Here is a 25,507-nt window from a genome sequence, read left to right as displayed (position 1 = left end):
CTGCTGTTCATTTCCTTATATAAATTCATGAATTTAAACATATTTTATGGGTTTTAACTTACTGTCATTCTTATTGGTGGTCAATTTGTCCCATCTTTGGCCACAAGAGCCTGTTCAGGTTGACCCCTAAGTACAAAGTAGTCTTTGAGAGCTTCCTTGGTATCTGATAATGATGTTTCAGACTCAACTTAAAAATTTCCCACTCTAGTGCTAGAAGCAGCCATTTCTCCAAGAATTCTCATTCCTTTTAATAGGAAATGGTATCTGGATTTCACAGTTGAGAGTAACACCTGTCAATTCATTTATCAAACATTTTCTGAGCAGTTAATATGTGTCAGTCACTAGATTTGGCTTTGAAGATAAAGATATAACACAAATTCACAAAGCTGACAAACCAGTGGCATATATTTAGAATAGATAACCAAGCAAAACAGAACAAAGCAAATAAGCCCTATGCAAAACAATCCATTTGGAACTTATCTGGTCAAGGAATACACTTTGATCTAACTAGTATCCTTAGAGAAAAATAAGAGAGAAATGTGACTTATAATGACAGAGTTAAAGAAAGACTCAAAGGACTATACCTATACTACACCTTGACTAAAAGAACAGAATTGAATCATTCTCCAGACCTATAAGTACTATGCTCATGAAAGTCAATCAGAACTGAGGAGGGGGGTTGGGGGGGGAAGGTTGAAGAAGGGCAAACTTATTTTCAGGTGTACAGAATTACCCAAATAACCAAATGCCTTTCATACAATGTTAAAGGTCCCAGCCAAATTAAGGAAATCTTTCCTTTCCAAGGATAGGTACACTTACCATCAGTGTGTTTCTTACCATACTATTGCAGAGACCGAAGTGAAATACCTCTCAATCAAAATATATTTTGAAATTTGCAACTATTCCATTCACTAATATTTTACTTCCAACTAGAAATTAGTTACAAAGCACCTTACCTTTTTTCTTTTTTATTAATTTTCCCTCTTCCCCATTTCCACTTACATCCCTTTCTGTTTCTTAAACTTCTTTCTTCCTGACTTCCTGAAATGGAGCTTATCCAGGAACCTCCCTTAAACCAATGACAAAGCGATAGAAAAGACAAAAAGAAACTGCTTCCTGTGTTAATTTTAAAAGGAGAATTCATTTAAAACAGTACCTAGCATTCTGCATTCTCACAAAGGAAAGGTAAATGTTAACCTGTTTGAAAATGTTACATGCTATAAGTTACAAAATTAAACATTACAATAGAAAAGAATAAAATTTCCCACCTTTCAGCACTAAATGCTGACTCTGTGTCGATGTACACAACATCTCCTTCTAATCCTCCCATGTTGGTAGGTAATGTGGCCAAAATGCTCATCATTATACAAAACTGAGTTTTTCCACAACCTGGTGGGCCTGTAATCTTAAAAAAAAAATTTTTTTTAAGTTATTTATATAAACATCACAAGCTAGTCAAAGCAAAATTCTCTTAAGAATTTGCCACTTGCACAGTCCCACTAATCTGGGCTCCTGGAGTTCCTTAATGTTTCTTAACATTCCTTAGAATGTTCTTCAAACATTCTAATACATCTATTGTATGTAAGGAATTAACTTCTCCCTTATGTGTCTGGGTTGGTACTAGTTTGATACCATCCTTGGGAAAAATGAGAAAATGGTCACTCAAACCATGCTTTGTGTTCTGCAGTTCAGATGAAAAGCTTTGGTTGAGAGAGGCTGGAGGGTGCATTTATACATTCAGAACTGGGAGTTCTATATCTTTTCCTCATTAAGACATTTATAGAAGGAACTTGAAAACATTTAAGAGGCTCTATTAATTGGTTTAGCATTCTTATGAATTGGCCTTTTAAAAGAACAATTTTGTACCAGTCCCCTAAAAAGCTACTTTGATCTTTATTGTGAACAGTAAAGAATTTAGAGGTGAAGAACACTGATGTATACAATTTATTTCCAAATGCTTCAACAAAAATAAAAAAGGCATGTGCACACACGGGCCTGTATATACAGAGAGAGATTAAGCAAATATAACAAAATTCAACAATTGTTGAATCTAGGTGATTCATACATTGAAGTATGTTTTGAAATTTTAGTTGGTGGAAAGCCATCTGAGATTATAAAATTTGAAATCAGGAAGCTAGAGATGAGAAAAAATAGAAAATTTATATACATGCATATTCAAATCCAACTAGAGGTAGTTAATAAAAATTAATTTGAAAATGTTAAAAAATACCCCCCTTAAAACACATGCTATTGGGATCCCTGGGTGGCGCAGCGGTTTAGCGCCTGCCTTTGGCCCAGGGCGTGATCCTGGAGACTCAGGATCGAATCCCACGTCGGGCTCCTGGTGCATGGAGCCTGCTTCTCCCTCTGCCTGTGTCTCTGCCTCTCTCTCTCTCTCTCTCTCTGTGACTATCATAAATAAATAAAAAATTAAAAAAAAAAAACTTTAAAACACATGCTATTTATCACATTGGTGGTGACTTCCAAATTTTAGGAATCAAAACACTCCCCCTTTTGTGAAAATAACACTAATGACTTTAACACACATTTTTCACAAAGGAAGGGAAAAGAACAAGAGGGAAGGAAGAGCAAAAAAAAATCTCAGGGAGAGATGAGAGAGTCTGAGCTAAGACTAAGATTATAAATATTTGAATAAACAGTCTCAGATATACCAAGTAGGAAGAAATAAGAAGGGATGATCAATGAGTCTACATAATTTACACCAGTGGTTCTCAAACTTAAGTGAGCATTGGAATTCCCTGGCAAGCTTATTAACCAGCATCTCTGGTTCCATAGATCCGGGATGTAGCCTAAGAATTTACATTTCTAATAAATTCCCAGGTGATGCTTATGCTGCTGTATACTTTTGAGAGCTACCATCTTAAAATTTAGACTGAAGCTAACTTTCATTTATCAAGGCTCAACATTAAAAAACAAAAGCTCACAAGTTACATACTACATGCTGATTTATTATAATCTCTACACAGTGATTTAGACTTTCAGAATAAAGTGTTGCTACCAATAACAGTTTGCCAGATCATGAATAATCAATGAAAAGGGGTCTCCACAAGGTCATTAGAGAATCAGTAATAGGGCTTGAATATTAATTATACTTATCTACCACATTACAAAGTCTCACATTACAAATATGAACCTCAAATTTAAATAACCTATTTTATTAGACAAAGAGAGTCTTTTTTTTTTTTTTTTTTTAATTTATGGGTAATGCAAGCCAGATTAAAGGACCTCACTGTCCATGACTCCCGTGTTTGGGGATTCTCCTACTCACTAAAAAAATTTTTTATAACCCCCAAAATCAATACTCAAGACACTCTCATGGTCATTCCTAGGTATGAACAGAGCAACAAAATATTTGAGTTGCTGATAGTGCATGTTCCCAGCTAAGGTCCAGTGTGGGGATACTTTGCCTTCTTGTTTTGGATCTGATACTGTAAATAAATATCCCTTTTGTGGTTTAAAAAAAAAAAGAAAGAAAAGAAAAGGGGTCTCCAAAATTTTTGATTACATAGTCAGACCAACCAAAAACAGACAAAATTTAGTATGGTCTTCCGATGTATGCATGTTTATTATATACACACTATTTTACTAATACATTATAGATAATATAAAGCACACATAAGATAGGGATTAAAAATTTTTAAATAAGCATTTAAAAATAGTTTCATATCTTATTTTTTAAGATAAGATAGGGATTAAAAATTTTTAAATAAGCATTTAAAAATAGTTTCATATCTTATTTTTTAAGATTTTGTTTATTTATTTGAGAGAGAGAGTGTGTGCGTACATAAGCGGGGGGTGGGGGAGCAGAGACAGGAGAGGGAGAAGCAGACTCCCCGCTGAGCAGGGAGCCCCACTCAGGGCTCAATCCCAGGACCCCAAGATCATGACCTGCGCCGAAGGCATATGCTTAACTGACTGAGCTACCAAGGTGCCCCTCATATCTTATTAGTTGACAGATTTTTAAGATTTATTTGAGAGGGAGAGAGCCTGAGTAGGGGTGAAGGGCAGAGAGAGAGAGAAAGTGAGAGAGAGAGAGAGAATCTCAAACAGATTCCCCACCAAGCAGGGAACCAAACTCAGGGCTCAATCCCACCACCCTGAGATCATGACCTGAGCCAAAATCAAGAATCGGGTGCTTAACCAACAGAGGTACCCAGGTACCCCTATCCTGTGTGTTTCTTAATTTTGATGGCTTCCTACTACCATTACTCAGTATTTCAAGGGACAAAAAAAAAGAACAAAAGTTTCATTAATAAATGATAATGAATATAATTTGGTATATCAAATTATCTTCAGAATTTCAAATTTTTTTGGGTGTATTCTCAGAGGGAATCAGACTGTCATTGACTTTTACTTCATTAGTCAGGGGAGATTCATTAGCTCTGACTTGTCTATGCATGTGGTTCACTGCTACCACATTACTAGTATGGTCTCCAATATATAGTTTCTTTGCAGGAATCTTTTTATGCCATTTGTCTGTTTTGTGAGATTTGGCTTAGTTAAAAACAAAATCCACCTAACTAGGTACATGTACAATTCATCCCAGTATGCTGGGAAGGTGCAGCAAGGTGCTTCTGTCGATCTTCTGTATCACTTCCTCATGGACTATACCTGACACATGACAGTCTGACATACAGACGAAGTGAAGATGCCAGTGTCCATCTATATGTTAAACCTAATTAAGGTTTACTTCATTTTTTAGGTTGAAATACCAATAAAAGTTCAAAAAAATTTGCCCACAACCTAATGGACCATCTTACATACTCCGCTTTGGAAACTGCTAATTTTAAAGAGCCCCAAACACTCTTCACAGACCTTTTATCATTATCAAAGACAGCATGGATCAAGTTAATCATCAGAAATCAGAGGAAAGATAACTTTGGTCCGTAAAAGTTGAAAGTGGATCTAGAAAATGAAAAATGGTTACTCTTCAGGATGCTAACTAATGGGAGGAACAGACAGCAGCCTTTCTATACGTACTATGTACACACCAGGTTTTAGACAGGGTCTGAGATTTAATGAGCTTAAACCCATTAAACGCTTTGTGATTTTTAGTGGAAAGGTAAAACAAGCCACCATTTTAATTAAAATGATACATATGAAAACATTAAGTAACATATCAAGTCCCAAGAAAATGTAAGGTATTCTCTTATTGTTCCATCTTTAAAGAAAACATGTAAAAAAAATCGGAAAAGTTAAACAAGTATAACCGGCATTTTTTTCCTACTTCATTATTTTCAGGTACTATTCAGTATAGTCTTGGGAAAAGTAGAACATTATGTGAATAACTTTATAAGAATTCTGGGTTTGTTTTGTTTTTATTTTGCATTTAAAGTTCGATAATTACATTATTTTAAGCTATCATAACTAATTTCTATTTCTTTAGCAATCTCAGATCCTCTTCATATATTTTTCACTCTCTTCCTAGACTCAAAAAAATGTATGCTGTATGCAATTCTGATGGGCTGACTGGAGTTAAATTTCATTATTTTTTCAGGTTTACTTAGTGGGTTAAAACATTTCAACATTAATAATTTTTAGCTTCAGATAGTTTAGCTCTGAATTCTACCAGCCAAACCACAAAATTTCAAGTTGTGTTCAGTTCCCAGGTTCAGCTCCAATGGTGGTTAGAAAGAGAGAACATGCCAAACCAGAAAGTCTCAGTTAGTTGCTTCTTGGAAACTCAGTGAATACACCACTTACACACTGAAGACACCAGTAAAATACAATCAGCTTCATGGAGTTTAGATTGTGAGCCTCAACCCCGCCTGAGAAATAAAAGAACTGAAAGAAATAACCAGTGGTAAAGATCACTCGACTATTAACAAGAAAGCAGATATTAATAATTCGTTTAAAAAAGAGAATTTAAAAAAAAAAAAAGGAAGAGAATTAATCTCAAGAAAAGAAAGTCTAATTGTTCTGAAGTAAAAATGAAGCCTAGTCATTTTAATCTTTAGTGAAACTGAATGATTGAGATGATTGTGAAACCTGGACCCATTAGGACCTAAAACCAAGTTAACTCTCCTCTCATTCAAGGTGGAGGCAACAGGATGGGCCATCCACCAAGCCAATACTTCACCCAAGAAAATTTAAGGACTGCCTGGTTCTGATCTGGGAAAAGAGCTTGTGAAAATTTTGTATCTTTTTTTTAATGACACCCCTCACCCATCATTTATCTCCATTTGCTCTACAATTATGTAGAAATATGATTAGACCTTCAGACCTACAGAATTCATTTTAAAAATAACTAATTCTCAAAATCCTAAAACAAGCAAACAAAATCTCAGACAATTTCAGAAAGGCCAGATAGCACTTTGCCTTCCCTAAAAAACCTTAATCTTAAATCACTTTACAACACGTGGAAGATTTTATACCTTGGACTTTCTCCATCACTCCCTCTTATTTCATATTAACAACTGCTGTCTTTCAAATACATGGCAAGGGACAAAAAAAGAAGAAGGGTGGGGAACACAAGAGGACACGGAAATGACAAGTACCCCAAGCCTCACAGTTAAAAAAAACATCAAACAATATCAAGGGAATAATCATTCATTTAACAATCATATAACATGTGCCATATAAAAGATTCTTTGAAACCTTTATGGAGAAAGACGTTTATTTCTAAAGCTGGAAGTGAGTGAAGAATTAGGAACAATGACCCAATCAACCACAACTGCTAAACTCCTGTATTAGGACAGAGGCCTGGTTATCTTGCCTTTCAAAACACTAGGCAGGGTAAACAAACCATGTCAGTGAATTACAGTCAAGGAACGCCAATTAGAAATTTCTCCCTAGTAAACCTACTGTTGTTGTTACACGTGGAGCACACCTTAACCTGACTGTATTTTGAAGATGAGACCCATCTTGGCCAACCTACACACCCATGGGCAAGAAAAATAAATGTTTGCTGCTGTAGTAAGCAGGATAAGCAGTCAAAACTGACTAATCAACATTTATGTCTTATACTTCATTGTTTATGCATTTTTATGACATGCTTGGACCTTGTAGGCATTTAAGTTTACAACCCTGCCTTATTCGCTCCTGTGATCTTGCAGGCCACAACTAACCTTGCCAATAAGAAAGAAAAAGAACTGTATATTAAACTGTTCTGAGGAAAAATAAGGATGCCAAAATAGGACCCTGGCATCCTGCTTTTCAGGATAGTAGAATGGTCATTTCCAAAGCAAAACTGACCCACTCAAGGAGGACACCTGGTCTCCTTAAATCATGAACAAAGCATAGAAATGAATCAGGAAATACAAATAAAATTAAAATGTGCTACATCCCTTCTTAGTATGTAGAACAAGGATCTGGGTATAATCATTCTTAAATGTTGTAAAGATTTGGCAGTGCTTCACAGGTTTAATCTTCAGAGGTACCCTTGAACAAAGATATGCAGATACACATCCCTTTTAATTGACATGAGTTTGGACCAGTTCTCTAGTCCAATAACTTCAGGATTACAATATGAAAACACGTTTTTGGTGATCCCTTTAAATACAACCTTAATTTTGCCAAATGACATTAGCAACTTTATTTTGCATTTTCAGCAGGGGTGATCTTGACCGGAAGGGTGAGGGTTTTGATAGGGGAGAATGGAGATTTTACTCTTTCACTGCTTTTACTGTATAAAACACAGATATACACACAGTACATAAATAGGTATACAGTGTATTTCTGGTATTAAAATCTCATGGGGGGAACTTCATTAGAAAAAGAAAATGAAAAAAAAAAAAAAAAAGAAAAGAAAAAGAAAATGTTGGGGCACCTGGATGGCTCAGTTGGCTGAGCGTCTGCCTTTGGCTCAGGTCATGATCTTGGGGTCCTGGAATCGAGCCCTATGTCAAGCTACCTGCTCAATGGGGAGTACGCTTCTCCCTCTCCCTCTGCCCCTCTCCCCACCCCACTCCTGCTTGTCTCTCTCAAATAAATAAAATATTTGAAAGAGAAAGAAAGAAGAAAGAAAGAAAGAAAGAAAGAAAGAAAGAAAGAAAGAAAGAAAGAAAGAAAGAAAGAAAGAAAGAAAGAAAGAAAGAAAGAAAGAAAGAAAGAAAGAAAGAAAGAAAGAAAGAAAGAGAGAAAGAGAGAAAGAAGAAAAGAAAAGAAAAAAGAGGGATCCCTGGGTGGCACAGGTTTAGCGCCTGCCTTTGGCCCAGGGCGCGATCCTGGAGACCCGGGATCGAATCCCACGTCAGGCTCCCAGTGCATGGAGCCTGCTTCTCCCTCTGCCTGTGTCTCTGCCTCTCCTTCTGCCTGTGTCTCTGCCTCTCTCTCTCTGTGTGACTATCATAAATAAATAAAAATTAAAAAAAAAACATTTAGAAAAGAAAAGAAGAAAAGAAAAGAAAAGAAAAGAAAAGAAAAGAAAAGAAAAGAAAAGAAAAGAAAAGAAAAGAAAAGAAAAGAAAATGACTAAAAAGCTCCTTAGGGAAGAAAATGAAAACAAGACTCAGAAACACTGATTTAATGTACATACCCTTATGAGAAGGCTACCATGTGGTTTGACCTCCATATAATGTAACCTTTTAAACTTTAAATTTCAAATGTATCTTTACTACCAATAGTCAGTAATAACATATGCAGAATTATCTGCTTATATATTCCACAAGTAAGGAATTTGATGTTCTCAGGGAATGGGACAAAGCCCTCTAGTTCAATTTGATCTGTGATTCAGCAGAATTGGTTTCTCTTTGGTTTCTCCTCCGCTGCTTCTGCTTTTGGCATGAGTAGTGCTTCTCTAGTTCTACTTTTGATCTTGGTGCGCTATAACTGCATATACAAAGATTCAGTGAAGTTCACATCAATCAAAACTGGGGATAAAGAAATTAGGGAATTTGGAAGTTAGAGTCAGGAAAGAGCAGCTATAAAAATGCCACCAGAATGTTTCCAGACTTATTCTTACTCCCTCAGTTGTCTCCAGGCCTCATCTAAGTTTATTCTACCAGTTACTCTACCTCTCTCTCACCTCCACCAGATCTAACTTCTACCTGATATTGGGGATTGTAGGTTTGACCTTTTAACCAGAAACAAAGATCATGCAATACAATTAATTAGGCACCTCCAAGGATGCTTGGGTGGCTCAGTGGTTGGGCATCTACCTTCGGCTCAGGGTGTGATCCCCTGGTCCCGGGATCGAGTCCCACACTGGACTCCCTGCATGGAGCCTGCTTCTCCCTCTGGCTATGTCTCTGCCTCTCTCTCTCTCTCTCTCCCCCTCTGGCTATGTCTCTGCCTCTCTCTCTCTCTCTCTCCTCTCTCTCTCTCTGTGTCTCTCATGAATAAATAAATAAAATCTTTTTAAAAAAATTAGACATTTCCATTGATACCATTTAGTTCTCTATTGTTCTGTAACAGATTACCACAAATTTAACAGCCTAAGACAATACCCGTTTCTTATCTCACACTTCTGTAAGTTAGCCTGGATGGGCTTGACCGGATTCTCTGCTCAGTCTCTAAGGACCAAAATCTAGGTGCCAGCTGAGCAATCCACTACTCTGCAGCTGTGTGTCTGAGTTCCCTATTTCCTTTCTGGCTGTCATCCAAGGGCTGGTCACTGCTTCTAGAGGCCACCTACATTCCTTCTCACATGGCCCTTTCCACCTTTGTGTTTTGAATCTTTCTCATTTCTCCTTCTTCTTTAGCCAGAGAGAGCTCAGCTTTCAAGGGCCCGTGGAAGTAGATCAGAATAATCCCTCTCTCTTAAAGTCAATTGTGCCATATAACATACCATAATAACGGGAATACCTCATCATAGTCACAGGTTACAGGATTATGGCAGAGCATCCTTGGGAGGCCATTTTAGAATTCTGCTTACCACAAAGTCTCTGAGAACGGAGAGGTAATAATGTAAAGTTTTTTAAAGCTTACACACAGATATACACAGACACACACACATACATATGTAAATACACATATATAGTGATAGCCAGGCTCTAAGAAGGACCCAGTGATCTCATTCTGGTATTCACACCCTTCTGTGTCCCCTCCCACACTGTAACAGGTGTGTCTGTGTAATAGAATATAGCAGAAGTAATGCCATGTATCTTCCAAAGCTAGGCCATAAAAGACATTGCCATTTCTACTTTGTTCTCTAAGATCTCTTACTCTAGGGAAAGTCAACTGTCATGTCATGAAGACAGGCAAACAGTGGAGAGGTCCAGGTGGCCAATAACTGAGCCTTCCAGTAACAGCCAGGACCAACTTCCAGCCATATATGCAAGCCATCTTAGAAGCATCTTCCCCCAACTCCAGTCAGGTTTTCAGATGACTGCAGCCTCACCAATACCTTGACATAATCTCATGAGAGATCATAACCAGAAAACCAGCTAAGATGTTCTTGAATTCCTGACTCACAGAAACATAATATTTCTTGCAGTTTTTATCCACTAAACTTTGGAATGATTTGTTAAGCAGCAATATATAACAAATCCATAAGTATGCAAATACAGATATACAGATATTAGATATATACAACTTTAAAGACATTTAAGAAAAAAAACTCCTAAAATGAAAGAATCCCTGATGTTCACTAATAGAACATAAATTAAGTAGAAAAATCATATTCCTTAATAGTACTATTTTGTACTATTTTGATAATTTAATGGCATACAAATGAAAATAAATATTATACCTCAGAATAGCAATAACATTAAAAATCCCTAAAGTTTGGCTTATTCCAAGACTCAAGGAGAGAATATGAAAGAGATAGCAGGAACCAAAGTATTACAGCAAACAAGCACTATATAAGTGTGTTTTTTTTTAAGATTTTATTTATTTATTCATGAGAGACACACAGGGGAGCGGGGCACAGGCACAGGCAGAGGGAGAAGCAGGCTCCATGAAAGAAGCCCGACGTGGGACTCCATTCCCAGGTCTCCAGGATCACACCCTGGGCTGAAGGCGGTGCTAAACCACTGAGGAACCCAGGCTGCCTGTATACATGTTCAAATAAACGAAAACAGATTCATTCTCTCAATTAATATTAAGTACCCCCTACATATGCTAATATTGTGAATGTAACAGTAAAAATAAAAAGACATAATCCCTACCCACTTGGAATTTATTCTCCAATGAGGAAAATATGCACTAATTAAACAGTACATGTGTAACAGTGACAACTACGACAAAGAAGAACCACAATACATGATTCAGTTCTCTAGAAACATATGACTATTCTATGTGTTAAGTTAAACACAATAAAATAGGCTCAAACTACATTAAGTAAAAATATAATAGAACTACAAGTAACTTTGTCAATTCAACAACATAATGAGCTATTTTAACAACCTTTTCTAAATTACTATTAGGTCAGGCAGAGAAAGAATTTGGTAAAGACAAAGAAGATTTGAACAACCCAAATAATAAACTTAATTTAATGGTCATATGCAGAACATTAAATTATTAGAGAATAATCATTCTTCTCAATCACACCTGGGGCATTTATAAAAATTGATCACATATTAAACCTTAAAATAAGTTTCAGAAAATTTCAGAGAATCAGTATCATGTAAAGTTTTCTGACCAATGAATTTAGGTTAACAATCTGATTTTAAAAAGAAAAATTTTAATTAAATAATTTATATATTCAAAATTTTCTAATGCATGAATAGAGAAGCAATCATAATGGAAATTTTAAAATACCATTAGAACTAAATAAAAGTGAAAATGCTTTATATAACAAAAAAATGAAGCAATGAATATTCATAGCCTATAAGCTCAGAGTAAAAAAAAAAAAAACAAAGTTTATGGGTTAACTGTACAAGAAGTTGGCGGGGGGGCGGCGCAGGGGGTAGGGTTGGTTGTGGTTAATCCCAAAAAACATGCAATTACATGGGAAATAATAAAATAACAGAAATCATTGAAGTAGAAGACACTGAAAAGATAGAGAGGACCAGAAAAGAACAACAAAAAGCACGGTCTTTTGAAAAGACTATAATAATACTCAAAACTTTGATCATACTTTTTAAAAAGAAAGAGACAAAGAAGACAAAGTAGGTAATATTAGGAATGAAAAGCAGAATAAAGCCACATATAAAACCAAATTTAAAGATAAGGAGAATACAGGGAATAACTTTATGACAATAAATTTGAAAAAGGAAAGACAATGGGCATATGCCTAAAAATATCATTCACCGAAACTACTCAGGAAGATATAAGAAATCTGAATAGTCCTATAAATATTTAAAGGAATTAATTTCATTTTTTTAAACTTCCCACAAAGAAAAAAAAATAAAAAATAAAATAAACTTCCCACAAGGAAAATATCAAGACCAATTTTTTAGGCAAGTTTTATCAAATATTCAAGAAACAAATAATTCTAATTTATACAAATTATGAAATATTAGATATATTACACAACTCTATCAATTAACTCAAAATAGATCACACAAAAATTAATTCAAAATAGATCATAAACTAAATGTAAAACCCAAATATAAAACTTTAGAAGAAGGGACGCCTGGATGGCTGAGTGGTTGAGCGTCTGCCTTGGGCACAGGGTGTGATCCCGGAGTCCCGGGATCAAGTCCCACATCGGGCTCCCTGCAGGGAGCCTGTTTCTCCCTCTGCCTGTGTCTCTGCCTCTCTGTGTTTCTCATGACTAAAAAAAATAAAATTTTTTTAAAAAAAATTTTTTAGGATGATAAAAATGTTCTAAAATTGGACTGTGGTGATGATTTACTATAAATTTGCCAGAATAGTTTAATTATATAATTAATAATGGTTGAGTTTTTATAGCATTTAAATGTACCTTAATAAAATTCTTTTTAAAATAACCAAATGATTTATGAAAAGATTTTCAGCTCATTAGTAATCAGAAGAATGAAAACTAAGATCATAGATGCCAAAGATGGGCATAAGTTAAGAAGTCTAATGATACCAAAGCAAGAAGATATGGAGCAAGAACTCCTGCACATCACTGGTAGGAATGTAGACAGGCAAAACTGCTCTGGAAAACAATGTGTTCTGATTCTGCAAAGTTATATTATGCACATAGCCTGTAACCAGGAAATCACTCCAAGGTAGATACCCTAGACAAAGGCCAGATAGTAAATATTTTAGGCTTAAAGACCATAAGATCTTTGCCACAACTAACTCAACTCTGCATGCAAACAGCAGCAAAGAATAAAAAAAAAATAAGGATAGCTGTGTTACAATAAAAGTTTATTTGCAAAAGCAGGCATCAAGGTAGATTTGATCACTGGGCAATAGTTTGCCAATCTTTGTCCTAGAGAAATACCTGTACATGTGATCCAAGAGACATAGAATTTTCCCAGGACTCTTTTATGTTAGCAGCAAGATAATGTTCACTCATAGGAAAAAAGATATATAAATTGTGGCATATTTTCAAAATGGATTATGATACACCAGTGAGAGGAAATTATACTCCTACTACCTGAAAAAACATGGATAAATCTTAGAAAACACAATTGGGATGCCTGAATGGCTCAGCGATTTAGCGCCTGCCTTCAGCCCAGGGTGTGATCCTAGAGACTCAGGACTGAGTCCCATATTGGGCTCCCTGCATGGAGCCTGCTTCTCCCTCTGCCTGTGTCTCTGCCTCTCTCTGTCTCTCTCATGAATAGATAAATAAAATCTTGGAAAAAAAATAAAGTATTAAGTGAAAAAAAACAATTCATGGAAGAGAGATGATATGATTTAATCACAGAGATATGTTTTAACAGAGCTCAAAATTAAGCAAAACTAAGTAAAATGTTGTTATATCTCATATTTAAGTACATAGTCAATAAAAGAAAACTATAAGGAAAAAATTATAGGCATGGTAAAAATTAAGGATACAGATTACATCTCAATAGGAGGCCAAAGATAGGACCAGGAAGAAGCTCACAGTTAGTTTCAATGGTTTTTGTATTGCTCTGGTTCTTATTAATTCACCAGGTCATAAGACTCCATTTCTTACACACGCAGGATATATTTAATCTTATATACATAAAATATACAGTAAAATTTTATTAATAAAAGGTAAACAGCTGAAAAAAAACAACCCAAAATAACTGAATAGACTACCTGTAACTAAAACAGAAAGTAAAGAACTTGCCACTAATAAGCAGTCAGGATATTTATGCTCCAAGTCAACCAAGTAGATCATGACAAAACAACATGGCTTATAACTACCACTTGGATTCAGAAAGATTGACAAAAGCCAAGTGAAAAAGCATTAAAAATTATTCTAAAACTTAAAAACTTAAAAACCAAAAAAGTAACTTTTTTTTAATCTTCCTTAAGTTCAGTTTTTACTATTTAGATAAGTTTATAACTGCGGAACACTGCTGTTATAAACTCATTTGAACAGAGGTCCAGCTAGGGCGCAAAAACATTACAGGTAATAGGATTCTGGCACCATCTGGTGGCAGTACCCTGAAACAGCCGGGGTTTTTTGTTTCTTTTAAAGATTCACTGACTCATTTAATAGGCATCCTCAAAGCATAGCACACACACATTTTTAAATCTTTCTCAGAAGACAGGAAATAAAATAAGGTATAGTATCTAAAACAGAGTGCCTATCTTCAAGGAAAAAAATATACAATTAAATTTATGACTATCAGAATATAAGAGTCTGCTCTTGGGCAGCCCAGGTGGCTCAGCTGTTTATCGCCCCCTTCAGCCCAGGGCATGATCCTGGGATTGATTCTCACATCAGGCTCCCTGCATGGAGCCTGCCTCTCCCTCTGCCTGTGTCTCTGCCTCTCTCTCTGTATGTCTCTCATGAATAAATAAATAAAATTTAAAAAAAAAAAAAGAAGAAAGAAGAGTCTGCTCTTGCTTACAAGTTTGCTTAAAGTATCTATGCCCCTAGAATTCTCAAGCAGGTAGTGCCTCAGGAGTATCCAGGTAAGTCCACTGAGTCACCACACCAGGACCAGTAAGCACACCAGTGCAGCTTGCATGGAAAAGAACTGTGGCAGCTTTTAAACATTTTTTTTAATTTTTTTTTTTTTTACTTATTTATGATAGTCAGAGAGAGAGAGAGAGAGAGAGAGGCAGAGACACAGGCAGAGGGAGAAGCAGGCTCCATGCACCGAGAGCCCGATGTGGGATTCGATCCCGGGTCTCCAGGATCGCGCCTGGGCCAAAGGCAGGCGCTAACCCGCTGCGCCACCCAGGGATCCCTGTGGCAGCTTTTAAATGTCCTCCATTTCACTATGGAAAACAATATAGAGGTTCCTTTAAAAAGTTAAAAACACATCTACATACAACTCAGCAATTCCACTTCTAGATATATATACCCAAAGGACATAAAAATGATTTCACCAAGATATCTGCACTCTAATGTTTATTACAGCTGTCTTCTCAATAGCCAAGAAAAGGAAACAACCTAAATGCCCATCACAGATGAATGGATTTTTAAATGTGGCATACATACACAGTGGAATATTACTCAGCCACGAGAGTGGAGGGTATCTTCCCATTTGCAACAATATGGATGGACCCTGAGCACATTACATTAAGTAAGATAAGTCAGATAAAGATATGTACTGCATATCAGTTATATGTGGAATCTAAAAAAAGTTAAACCTGTAAAAAAACAGAGTAAAATGATGGTTAACAGGGGATGGGGATGGGGAGATAGAGTGATGGTATCTGCAGTGCCTGGGTGGCTTAGTCAGTTAAGTGTCGACTCTTGGTGTCAGCTCAGGTCACAATCTCAGGGTCGTGTGAGATGGAGTCTCATGTCAGGCTCCACACTTAGCAGGGAATCTGCTTGAGATTCTTTCCCTCTGCCCCTCATGCCCCTCCCTGTTCACCTGAACACGTAGTCTCTGTCTCTCTCTAAAATAAATAAATCTTAAAAAAAAAAAAGTGATGCTGTTTAACAGTACAAACTTTAATAAGTAAATAGGCCATAGCGATTTAATGCAGTCTAATGAATATAGACAATATTGTACTATAATTATGTAATATAGTAATTATTGCTATACCAGCAATCATATTACAATATAAATATATTAAAGTAACATGATGAAAACCTTAAACTCATACAATGTTACATGTCAAACTTATTCAATTAAAAAAAAAGTGTCCTCAGGGCACCTGGGTGGCTCAGTCAGTTAAGCATCCAAATCTTGATTTGGGTTCAGGTCATGATTTCAGGGTTTGGAGATCAAGCACTGCATGGAGCCTGCTTGAGATTCTTTCTCTCTCTCTGCCCATTCCCCCCATAAAAAAAGAGAAGAAAGATTAAAAAAAAAAAAAAAAAAGTCCTTGAATTCTTGACACTTCTTTCTAGAAGTATAGCCAAATTTCTCTTCCTTGAACATAAGCTGTATTAATGACTTGCTTCTAAGGAAGAGAATGTAGCAGAGGTTAACAGTGTATAACTTACACAGCTACATCATCAAAGGAATCACCGCTTCCAACTTGCCTTCTTTTGGATTACTCACCCTTGGGGAAGTCAAACATCATGTCATGGGGAACTCAAGCCTGCTTGGAGAGGAACTGTAACTTCCTGCCAACAACCAGCATCAACTTCCCAGTTACGTGAGTGAGCCCCCTTGGAAATATCCTCCAGCCCCACCAAGCTTTCAAGATACTGCATCCCAGGGGCACCTGGGTGGCTCAGTCGGTTAAGTGTCTGTCTCTGGCTCAGGTCATGATCCCAGAGTCTTGGGATCAAGTTGCACAACAGGCTCCCTGCTCAGCAGGCACTCTGTTTCTCCACGTCCCTCCCTTCACTCATACTCGAGCTCTCTCTCTCTGTCAAAAATTTTAAAAAATAAAAAAAATAAAAAAAATACTGCATTCCCCACGGATATCTTTAAGCTAAGCCCACTCCCAAAGAAAGAGAAATAATAAGTAATAATTGTTGTTTCAAGCCACTCAGTTTTGAAGTAATTTGTTGTGCAACAATACATAACTAACACAACCTATCATATCCTAGAACCAAATTTTATCTACAACAGAAACTAAAAATAGTTCACTTCAGTTTAATACTATGATTTGCCCACGTTAATCAAATTTCAAAATTTCCTTCCTAATACTCTAAGTAATATTCTTTCTGTATGCTAATATACTCCTAATACATTAAGTATTCCTTCTTTAATTCCTCCAAATTGTTTCATACTATTTCATAATATTCATCATTTTCTAAGCGAATTTGAAGAAATAGTAACCTAAGCAAACTTCAGGTGGTCAGTAAGGACTATTTTGAGTATCTTTATTTTTGCAAACACCTATAGTAGGTACTAAGTGAAGAACCACACCCTTGAGGTATGAAATAATTCTTGTTTTTCAACTAATCTTTCTCCCCTGGCTCTTAAGATAATAGGTCAATTGGAGGTTTGGAAAGTTTCTCCTTTACCTCTGTGAGGGATCCACAAGCCACACCACCATGCAGGGCTTCATCCAATGCAGAAAGGGTTGTAGCTAAGAATGCGGGCAAGAGAGAAGCAGACGTTTCCATCTTTATCCTATAAGCCTGAGCAAGAAAAAGAAGACATTCTTTTCAGTCTCTGTGTCTATTCAAAACCAGAAACAACTCCAAATTTCAATTTCTAGCAGCTAGAACCCCATTCCATCTCTCTTTTCCTCAAACATCCATTCGTTAAACAAATATTTACTCCATGCCAGAGACCGTGCCAGACAATGGGGATATGACAGAAGAGATAGAGCCCCTGCCCTCACAGCACGTAGAGTCACCCAGTGATTGAAAGCAGTACTGGAAACCAGGCAATTACAATACAGTTATTAGAGATGCCATGACTGGGAAAGTGGACGCAGAGACAGTATACCTGATCTATGGATTTTGTGATCCAGGAAGGCTTCAGGAAGAGCTGGATGTCTGAGCTAAAATGTGAAATAGCTGTTAAACAAAGGAAATCATGCATGCTCCTGCCAAAGAGACAGAACATACAAGGAAAGGGAGAAAATGGGAACTAATAAAATCTACAAAAAAAAAAAAAAGAGAGAATTCATTTAGAACAGTTTGAAAGATGAAGTGTGGTTACAGTGGGGCCAGTGATGAGGCTGGAGAAATAAGCAGTGGCCAAATCATGAAAGAGCCTTGTTGAAGTCTGGGTTCTATGCAAGAACAAGAAAGAATAATATGGTCAAGTTATCTTTTCAAACCAAGGTTGGTCTGTGAAGAATAGCTTAAAGGTAGGTACGGTAGGCTGAGAAATAGTCCCCAGAAGATACTTCCATCAAATCCTTGGAACCTGTGAATATTACCTTCTTCTAAAAAAGGGCCTATAAAGATGTGATTAATGTGATTACGTACCTGGCAATGTTTACGAATGCTTGCCTCTGCAATTTCTAACATTAAAAATTACTACTGGGGATCCCTGGGTGGCGCAGCGGTTTGGCGCCTGTCTTTGGCCCAGGGTGCGATCCTGGAGACCCGGGATCGAATCCCACGTCGGGCTCCCAGTGCATGGAGCCTGCTTCTCCCTCTGCCTGTGTCTCTGCCTCTCTCCCTCTCTCTCTCTCTGTGTGACTGTCATAAATAAATAAAAAATTAAAAAAAAAATAAAATAAAATAAAAATAAAAATAAAAATTACTACTATTTTATTAAATTGCCCAAATAAACTGAGGTGAAGCCACAGGATTATAATTATTCATTTATTCATTCATTCGTTTATTCAACAAATACTGAGTAGCTACTGCATGCCATATACTATGACAAACTCTGGGAACAGAGACAGTTTCTAACCACTTAAAGTTTACAACTTAATAAATCTGTATATCAAATCCAAGGCTCTTCTATTTCTGTGAGGATCTAGGAAAACCAGCATATTAATATTTATAGGACATAAATGTGCCCACTGCTATCTAATCTCACCTATTAAATTCTTAAATCAGTTAAACCCATGGATTATCACTTTTTCTAAGCCTATACTCAAGTGCATAAAAAAAATAGAAAAGCTACAGAAAAAAAAGTCTTGTGGCATGTGGTATGCATCAGATTTAGAAATATCTAAATATCGTCCACAATATATCATCAGACTGATGCCAGACAAGTGGGTCCGGGGACATTTTATCAAACATGTAAAGGCTGCCCATTCTGTTAACATTAAAATACTTCCTTTGCAACTGTAAGTACAGTAATCACTAGAATAGATTTAGTGACACATATTTAAAAAAAGACTAAAATGAACAAACAGAATCAGACTTCAGAAATGGCAGTATGTACATAAATGAAACAAAAGGGAATATTTTGGTATGCCACTCCCCACCAGTTTTTCTTCTACTTTGGTGGCTGCCGCTTCTCAGACACATCAGTATCTAATCTGATCTTAAAGTGTTGGCTTCGCTCAGGAGTTGGTGTTGGAAATGCCAATCTCATTATCGTATCTACACTGATGACTCCCAAATGCATTCTGCTACTACAGACCTCTCCTTCAGACTCCAGGTCCATGCAGTGAACTGCCTGCTTCACATCTCCACTCACTATTTCACAAGCACCTTACATTAAATAAGTACTAAATTAAATTCATGATCTGCCTCCCTCAAGCCTGATCCTCTTACAGCATTCCTCATCTCAGGAAGTGGCATTACCCAGTTTGCCAAAACAAAAATCAAGGAATCATCTATCACTTTCCTCTTTCTCACCACCACCCATAAGCAAACAATCATCAATCCTATTCATTCTACCTCCTAAATATCTTTCATCAACAACTGACATTATGCCATCTGCACAGATACTACGCTAATAATCCATGTCATTAATCACTTTCTGTCTGGAATACAGAAGTAGATACCTAATTGGTCTTCACAAATATTTTACTGCTCCTTTTCAATCATTTATCTATGTTCAAGACTGAGTTTTTAAAAACACAGATTATACTCTTTTATGACTTTTTATTGCTCTAGGAATAAAGTTCAAAATCCTTTACAGGGTCTGCAGGCCCCATGATCTGACTCCTGCTTACTTCTTTACCTTTATCTCCGAGGCCAATCTGCCCCTCACCGTTATGTTCCATTCATTTCACCCTGATCTTACTGCCAGGTAAGTGCTATTCTTCTCCTCACAGGGCCTTTGCACTTCCTGGTCCCACTGCCTGCAGACTCCTCCATTCTCACCTCCTTCCCAACTTTGCCTATATCTCCCCTATTTTATATTTCTGTTGCCTTTATCATATCGTTTTTATAAAATCCACATGAATATTAGAAGTTTTAATTGAAGTTTCTTCTTCAGGTAAATACTAGTCTTCTTCCATAATATTATAGTATGTTTATAAATTAATATATTGGAAAGTTTGTGTTTTGCTACATAGTTCCATTGTTTTGTCTCCCTGGTTAATTGAAATTATTTTTTTAAATGTAATAGTTCTCATATATCAAAAAAAAAAAAAAGGTTTTAGCTTCAGGTTTTAGCTAAAGTGTCACTTCCTAGGGGGAGCCCTTTGTGACCTCTGAACTAAGTAATGTACCCTGTTATTAAGTTTCAGAGCTTTTTGTACTTTTCCTTGATAGAACTTATCATTACTTCAAGCAACTAATTATTTACCTAATTATATGTGTAATGTCGGACTTCTCCCACTAGACTGTAAGCTGCATGAGGGCAGGATGTTACCATGTTCACTACAATATTCCCAGAGTACCTACTACATGGCTGGCAATCAATAAATACTAGTTAAAGGAATATACAAATGAACAAAAAAATCTTCCCTGGAAAAATGGACTTAAGCTAATCCAATGTTTAAAATAAGATTGGAATCGACAGAATTTGATTCAGAATTCACAGGATGGAACTTAGAACAAAGGAGAAAGACAGCTTCTGAGCCAGTGTTTGGAATGGTATTGATATTGCGGTTGAAGTGGTTGCGGGAGTGGACACTAAAGGTGAATTTCCTGCAAATACTCTGGACTTTAATTCTCTAACTAGAAATATGCCACAGATCTTGACCAAACCGAAGGACACACATCAAACTAAAACACTTTCTTAGTACTTTACAACCTTCAAAATAGCAACAAACTAATTTGAACCTGGTCACAGAATTATCCCTTACTATTTTAGCCCTCTTATTTCTCCCCTAAAAAAAAGTGTGCTGTTCAAAGCTCTGAGGTCAATGACAAAGGTAAGACAGGGCCAATCCCTAACTCCAATTCTAATTCTTCTGACCACTCTGCATTTGACGTATTTTCCTAGATCACAAGCTAAATCTGAACAAAAGAAAATACTTTATCTATTCGTTAATTTCAGAAGTTTCAAATGACACTAACATCCCTTCTTTCCAACTTCATAGAATTGAACTCCACTTTATTGCTCAGTGGCTACCAAATTTTAATATAAGATGTAAGATAAGTAATCTACAATCCATCCAAATAAATACATTTGCAAATCACTGAACAGACTTCTAGGCATCACATTCTGGGAAAACAAGATCTTGTCTACCATGCACTAAACCAATATGTTGAAAAGCTAAAGTTATGAGACAGGAAGTATAAAATAATAGTACTACCTAATGAGGATTTGTTATAAAAGACTTCTCAGGATGAAGCAAAGTTTTTAGTATTATTTGTTCAATCAATAAGCAAGCATAAATCCAATATGTGTACTCTGTGATGTAGACTAATGATGATAAGTTAGCATTACATAGACAGGGCATACTAAAACTAGGAGTATATTATAATATAACTGTGAGGTCCACAAATCCTACCCAAACAAAAGACAAAGATGACCTTTTGAAATATTACTATTAGCTACACAGAAAAAACTTCCTGCTGCTTCCTCATTCCCATAATTATAAACTGTCTCCCGTAAGCTTATAAACTACATAAATTTTTCACATATATTCTCATGAAAGGACTAACTCAATGATGTGAGAGTCAATATTTTTGAGGTGTTCATCTCTATTTTTGATTTTGCCTCATCCCAAAAGAGATTTTAATTTTTTTTAAGATTTATTTATTTATTTTAGAGAGAGAGAGAGCATGCACATGCATGTGTGCATGCAGGAGGGGGAGGCAGAGGGAGGGGGGAGAGAGTCTCAAGAAGACTCTGCAGACTCTGCACTGAGTGGAGCCCAATGTGGGGCTCAATCTCATGACCCTGAGATCATGACCTGAGCCAAAACCAAGAGTTAGTCACTTAACTGAATGCATCATCTAGGCACTCCTTAAAAAAGATTTTAATGAGATAAAGAATCATCTCAAAATAAAAATCATAATCAAATTATAATAAAATACACATATATACCGTTTGCATCTTTGGAGCACAGGCCCTGCTGACCATACATAGAAGTTCATGGACACCTTTATAACTAAGGCCAGTCATCTTCATAAGTTCCAGCGGGGAAAGACATAAAAAGTCCTAAAGAGACATAAAGAGACTATTTTAAACATATACATGCAACAAAGATACTGGAATTAAAAGGAAATTTTCAATGGACACTGTCCATGTGTAGATAAAGCATAACTTGTTGTAGATCAAAGATTTGTATGTTTCTTATAGTACTTCCCCCCAAATATGCCTTAACTGAAAGATATGATGCCATAAACTTAACTAATTCTCCAATGTAGTTAGCATATACCAAATAACATCACATAGCAGCAGCCTCCAACCCAAGTGTATATGAGCACTGCCCTGTGTTAGAGTTTGGGCACAAACACACACCAGAAAGTGTCAGGTTGAAATAGGTTTTTTGCTAAGCTGTAAGATCATTCAGAGGAAGTATTTAATAATTGAGACAATGAAACTGACTATAGAATTAAATGTTAAATCTCATACTTTTAAGAGTATTTCTAAGCATGAACATGAGGATTATTAAATGTATAACAGAGGAAACAGAAATACCATCAACACACAAAGCAATTTTTAAAAATTGCAGCATACTCTGAAAATCTGTCTTATTAAGGATTAAATCCTAACACAAAACCTTATTTAACCTCCTAAGAAGGAAGTTCACTAGTGTGCTTAAAAATGCAACATCTGCTCTATCCATTTCTCTCATTCATTGATAGGAAAATGATTCTATTAATTTATCTGGCTTGCAAGAGATATTATCCATTTTGAATACTATCTCCTCATTTGAGTCCTCTCATATAACTGCAAAAATTCTTTCAAGTGGACGAAAACTTCTCTAAAATCCCAAATAAATGGCATGCGTATACTTCACATTATGCTATAAGTATTCACCCCCGATCCGAAATGGAAACATATTGGAATCTGGATAAATGAAGTCACATTTGGAAATACAACCTCAGTGGTCTATTATTTTAAATTGGCTTCTGAAGAAGCACTATCATTCATCTTTTTATTTTTTTAGAAAGCTACATTTTCATTTTTCAGGCTTATTTTAGAGTTATTAAGGTTTCTCCATGAGAAAAAGTACGTAAGTTTTACCTGACAGGTAACAATCTGATATCTGTTCAGACGGTCACACAGCTCTTGTGATAAACCCACTCGTCTGAGCTTCCTGCTACTCATGGCTTCGGATGCAGCGAAAAAGAACCCTGGAAAGCACTGGAAAAGAATATAAGCAATAGTAGACAGGCTATCCAAAACATTCTACAAAATAAAAAAGTCTTCAAACTTCTCCAGTTGCAAAATGAAATGTATAGTTTTTAAAATATTACTGATAAAATAAAGGAAGGCTACAGAATCTAAATGTCCACCAAACATGCACACAGAAAAACAAGACAATGTAAGAATGTACATTTCCCACAATTCTTTGATATTTCTTATATGAATATAAAGCTACCACTTCACATTTGTATAGCATCTTAAGATTTTCAATGCATTTTAAAATTTTATTTGGATATATAATTAACCTTCAGGGAATACTTCCAAGCAGCACTCCTTAGAAAGTCTTTACTTTCATTGCACTGTAATAATAAATTTACTGTGCACCTACTATGTACCAGGCACTGTTTCAAAGCTTTACTAAATTATCACATTTAATCTTCTCAACAGCCCTATCTAGACATTTGATTATTGATCCAATTTTTACTCATGAGAACACTAAAACCTGGAAATGTTAGCTATTTCATTGTCACCAGAAAAAGCAATGGTGGATCCAGAATTTCAACTCAGTAAGTCTGACACTCTAAGGCTTATCCTCTCAACCATTACATCCTACTACAAGTCCATAATCATATTTAACCTCTCCTTTTTCTATGAGGCAGAGTAAATCTCCGAATCAAATGAGATTAGTTCAGGTCTTATTTACAACCTGAAATTGTTTTTTATTGTCTTAGCTGCTCACATTCTCACATGCAACTAAATTTCACTCTTCTTGTTGAACCTCACTAGGGCTAAATGAGGCTCATGAAATATTTGCCTTCAAAGAACTAGAACATAATCTCCGATTCCTTTCATAATGCATGCAAAGGAGAGGCTGAGATGGCAAGATATGCTCTGGATATAGTAGAACAAGGAACTCTTTGCTGTTCAGGGGAAAAAGCAAAAATACTTATCAGAAGAGGGGTGACATTTTGAAACAAAAGTACAGTCCTAAGAATGTAGATACATGTTTATTTCCAATACCATGGTCCAAATTCCTACATAACATCTACATTCTCTCAATCAAACGAACCCTCTCCCCCTGCTCTCTTTCTCACATTCACCTGTACTTGCACACATACACACACACTTCCCAAACACAAAATATATCCCTCTCATTTCTCTCAGTGGGAATTTGTCAGTATTGAATTGTTTCTCAAATAATTAACCAAGTGATATCTGCTGTATCATTTCCTAGTGTCTTTACGAATCAGGGAGTTCTGGGCAATAACACCATTTAGACTGATAAATTCAATCAAAAAGGAGAACCCAAACTACCTGAATTTTAACAATACCAACTCTGCTATCACAGCCTTATTAGGGCCACTCCCATCATTAGCCTGCACTATTGCATACTGCCCCTGGGTATTCCCTGAATCATCAAAAAAAAAAAAAAAAATCATTAATCTGCTCCTTCTGCAGACACTTCTTAATCACACACTCTGCTGAGCCCCAGGGTAGGAAATCAATTAAGCATATTCCCGACCCTTTGGGAACTCACAGTAAAAGGTGAAAAGACGTGTATACACAAATAATTACAGTCATGCAGTAAGTCTGTCATTGGCATTTAAAGGTGTTATGGAAGTGGACAGAAAGAAATATCAAACTGGTCTGCAAAAATCAGGTCAGTGCCACAGATCCTGCCAGAGATAGCCACCTAAAAATTTCCTCCAAACCTATCACTGTCATCCTTTACAACTACCCATGGAACCGTTAGACCATGGGATAAATTCCACAGTTCTTAAGACCGCATGAAGCCCCTTCACCAAATGGTCTCTCACTTCCCTCTCAGTCGTACAACTGATTGCAAGGCCTAGATCCTGGCCTTGTTGGCAGCTACTTCACCCCCTGGTGTTTGTTTCCTCATCTGTAAAACAAGGGTAATTCAAATATCTACCTCATTAAGAATGTAGAGAAGGTTAAAGGATTTGGATGGCGCCTGACACACAGAGCTCAAGGTTAACAATCATTAACTCTACCAATTCAGCCAGCAACACATCATGTGCCGCCTCACTCATCTGCTC

General features: G+C 36.4%; 1 protein-coding gene across 13 annotated transcripts in view; it reads right to left on the bottom strand.

Annotated features, from left to right (window-relative positions):
* Positions 1-25,507, bottom strand: part of RAD51B (RAD51 paralog B) — a 696,371-nt gene that overhangs the window by 668,733 nt on the left and 2,131 nt on the right. For 11 of the 13 annotated variants that reach the window (XR_012036808.1, XR_012036807.1, XR_012036809.1 and 8 more), the window contains exons 2-5: positions 23,325-23,444; positions 22,179-22,292; positions 17,339-17,455; positions 1,269-1,405 (exon numbers count right to left, since the gene is read on the bottom strand). Coding sequence is in view for 9 of the 13 variants with exons in the window: in XM_072839045.1 (XP_072695146.1) it covers positions 1,269-1,405; positions 17,339-17,455; positions 22,179-22,292; positions 23,325-23,444 (488 nt within the window). In the remaining 4 variants the exon portion in view is untranslated. Of the gene's footprint in view, positions 1-1,268; positions 1,406-17,338; positions 17,456-18,256; positions 18,473-22,178; positions 22,293-23,324; positions 23,445-25,507 lie in introns of those variants that run through there. The other 2 variants (XM_072839051.1, XM_072839050.1) reach the window with 2 other exon arrangements.

The sequence above is a fragment of the Canis lupus genome, chromosome 9 (assembly GCF_048164855.1).
Source record: "Canis lupus baileyi chromosome 9, mCanLup2.hap1, whole genome shotgun sequence".
In the NCBI taxonomy this organism is placed as follows: Eukaryota; Metazoa; Chordata; class Mammalia; order Carnivora; family Canidae; genus Canis; species Canis lupus.
Note: the sequence above shows the minus strand (reverse complement) of the source record. Positions and strands in the feature narration are given on the sequence as shown.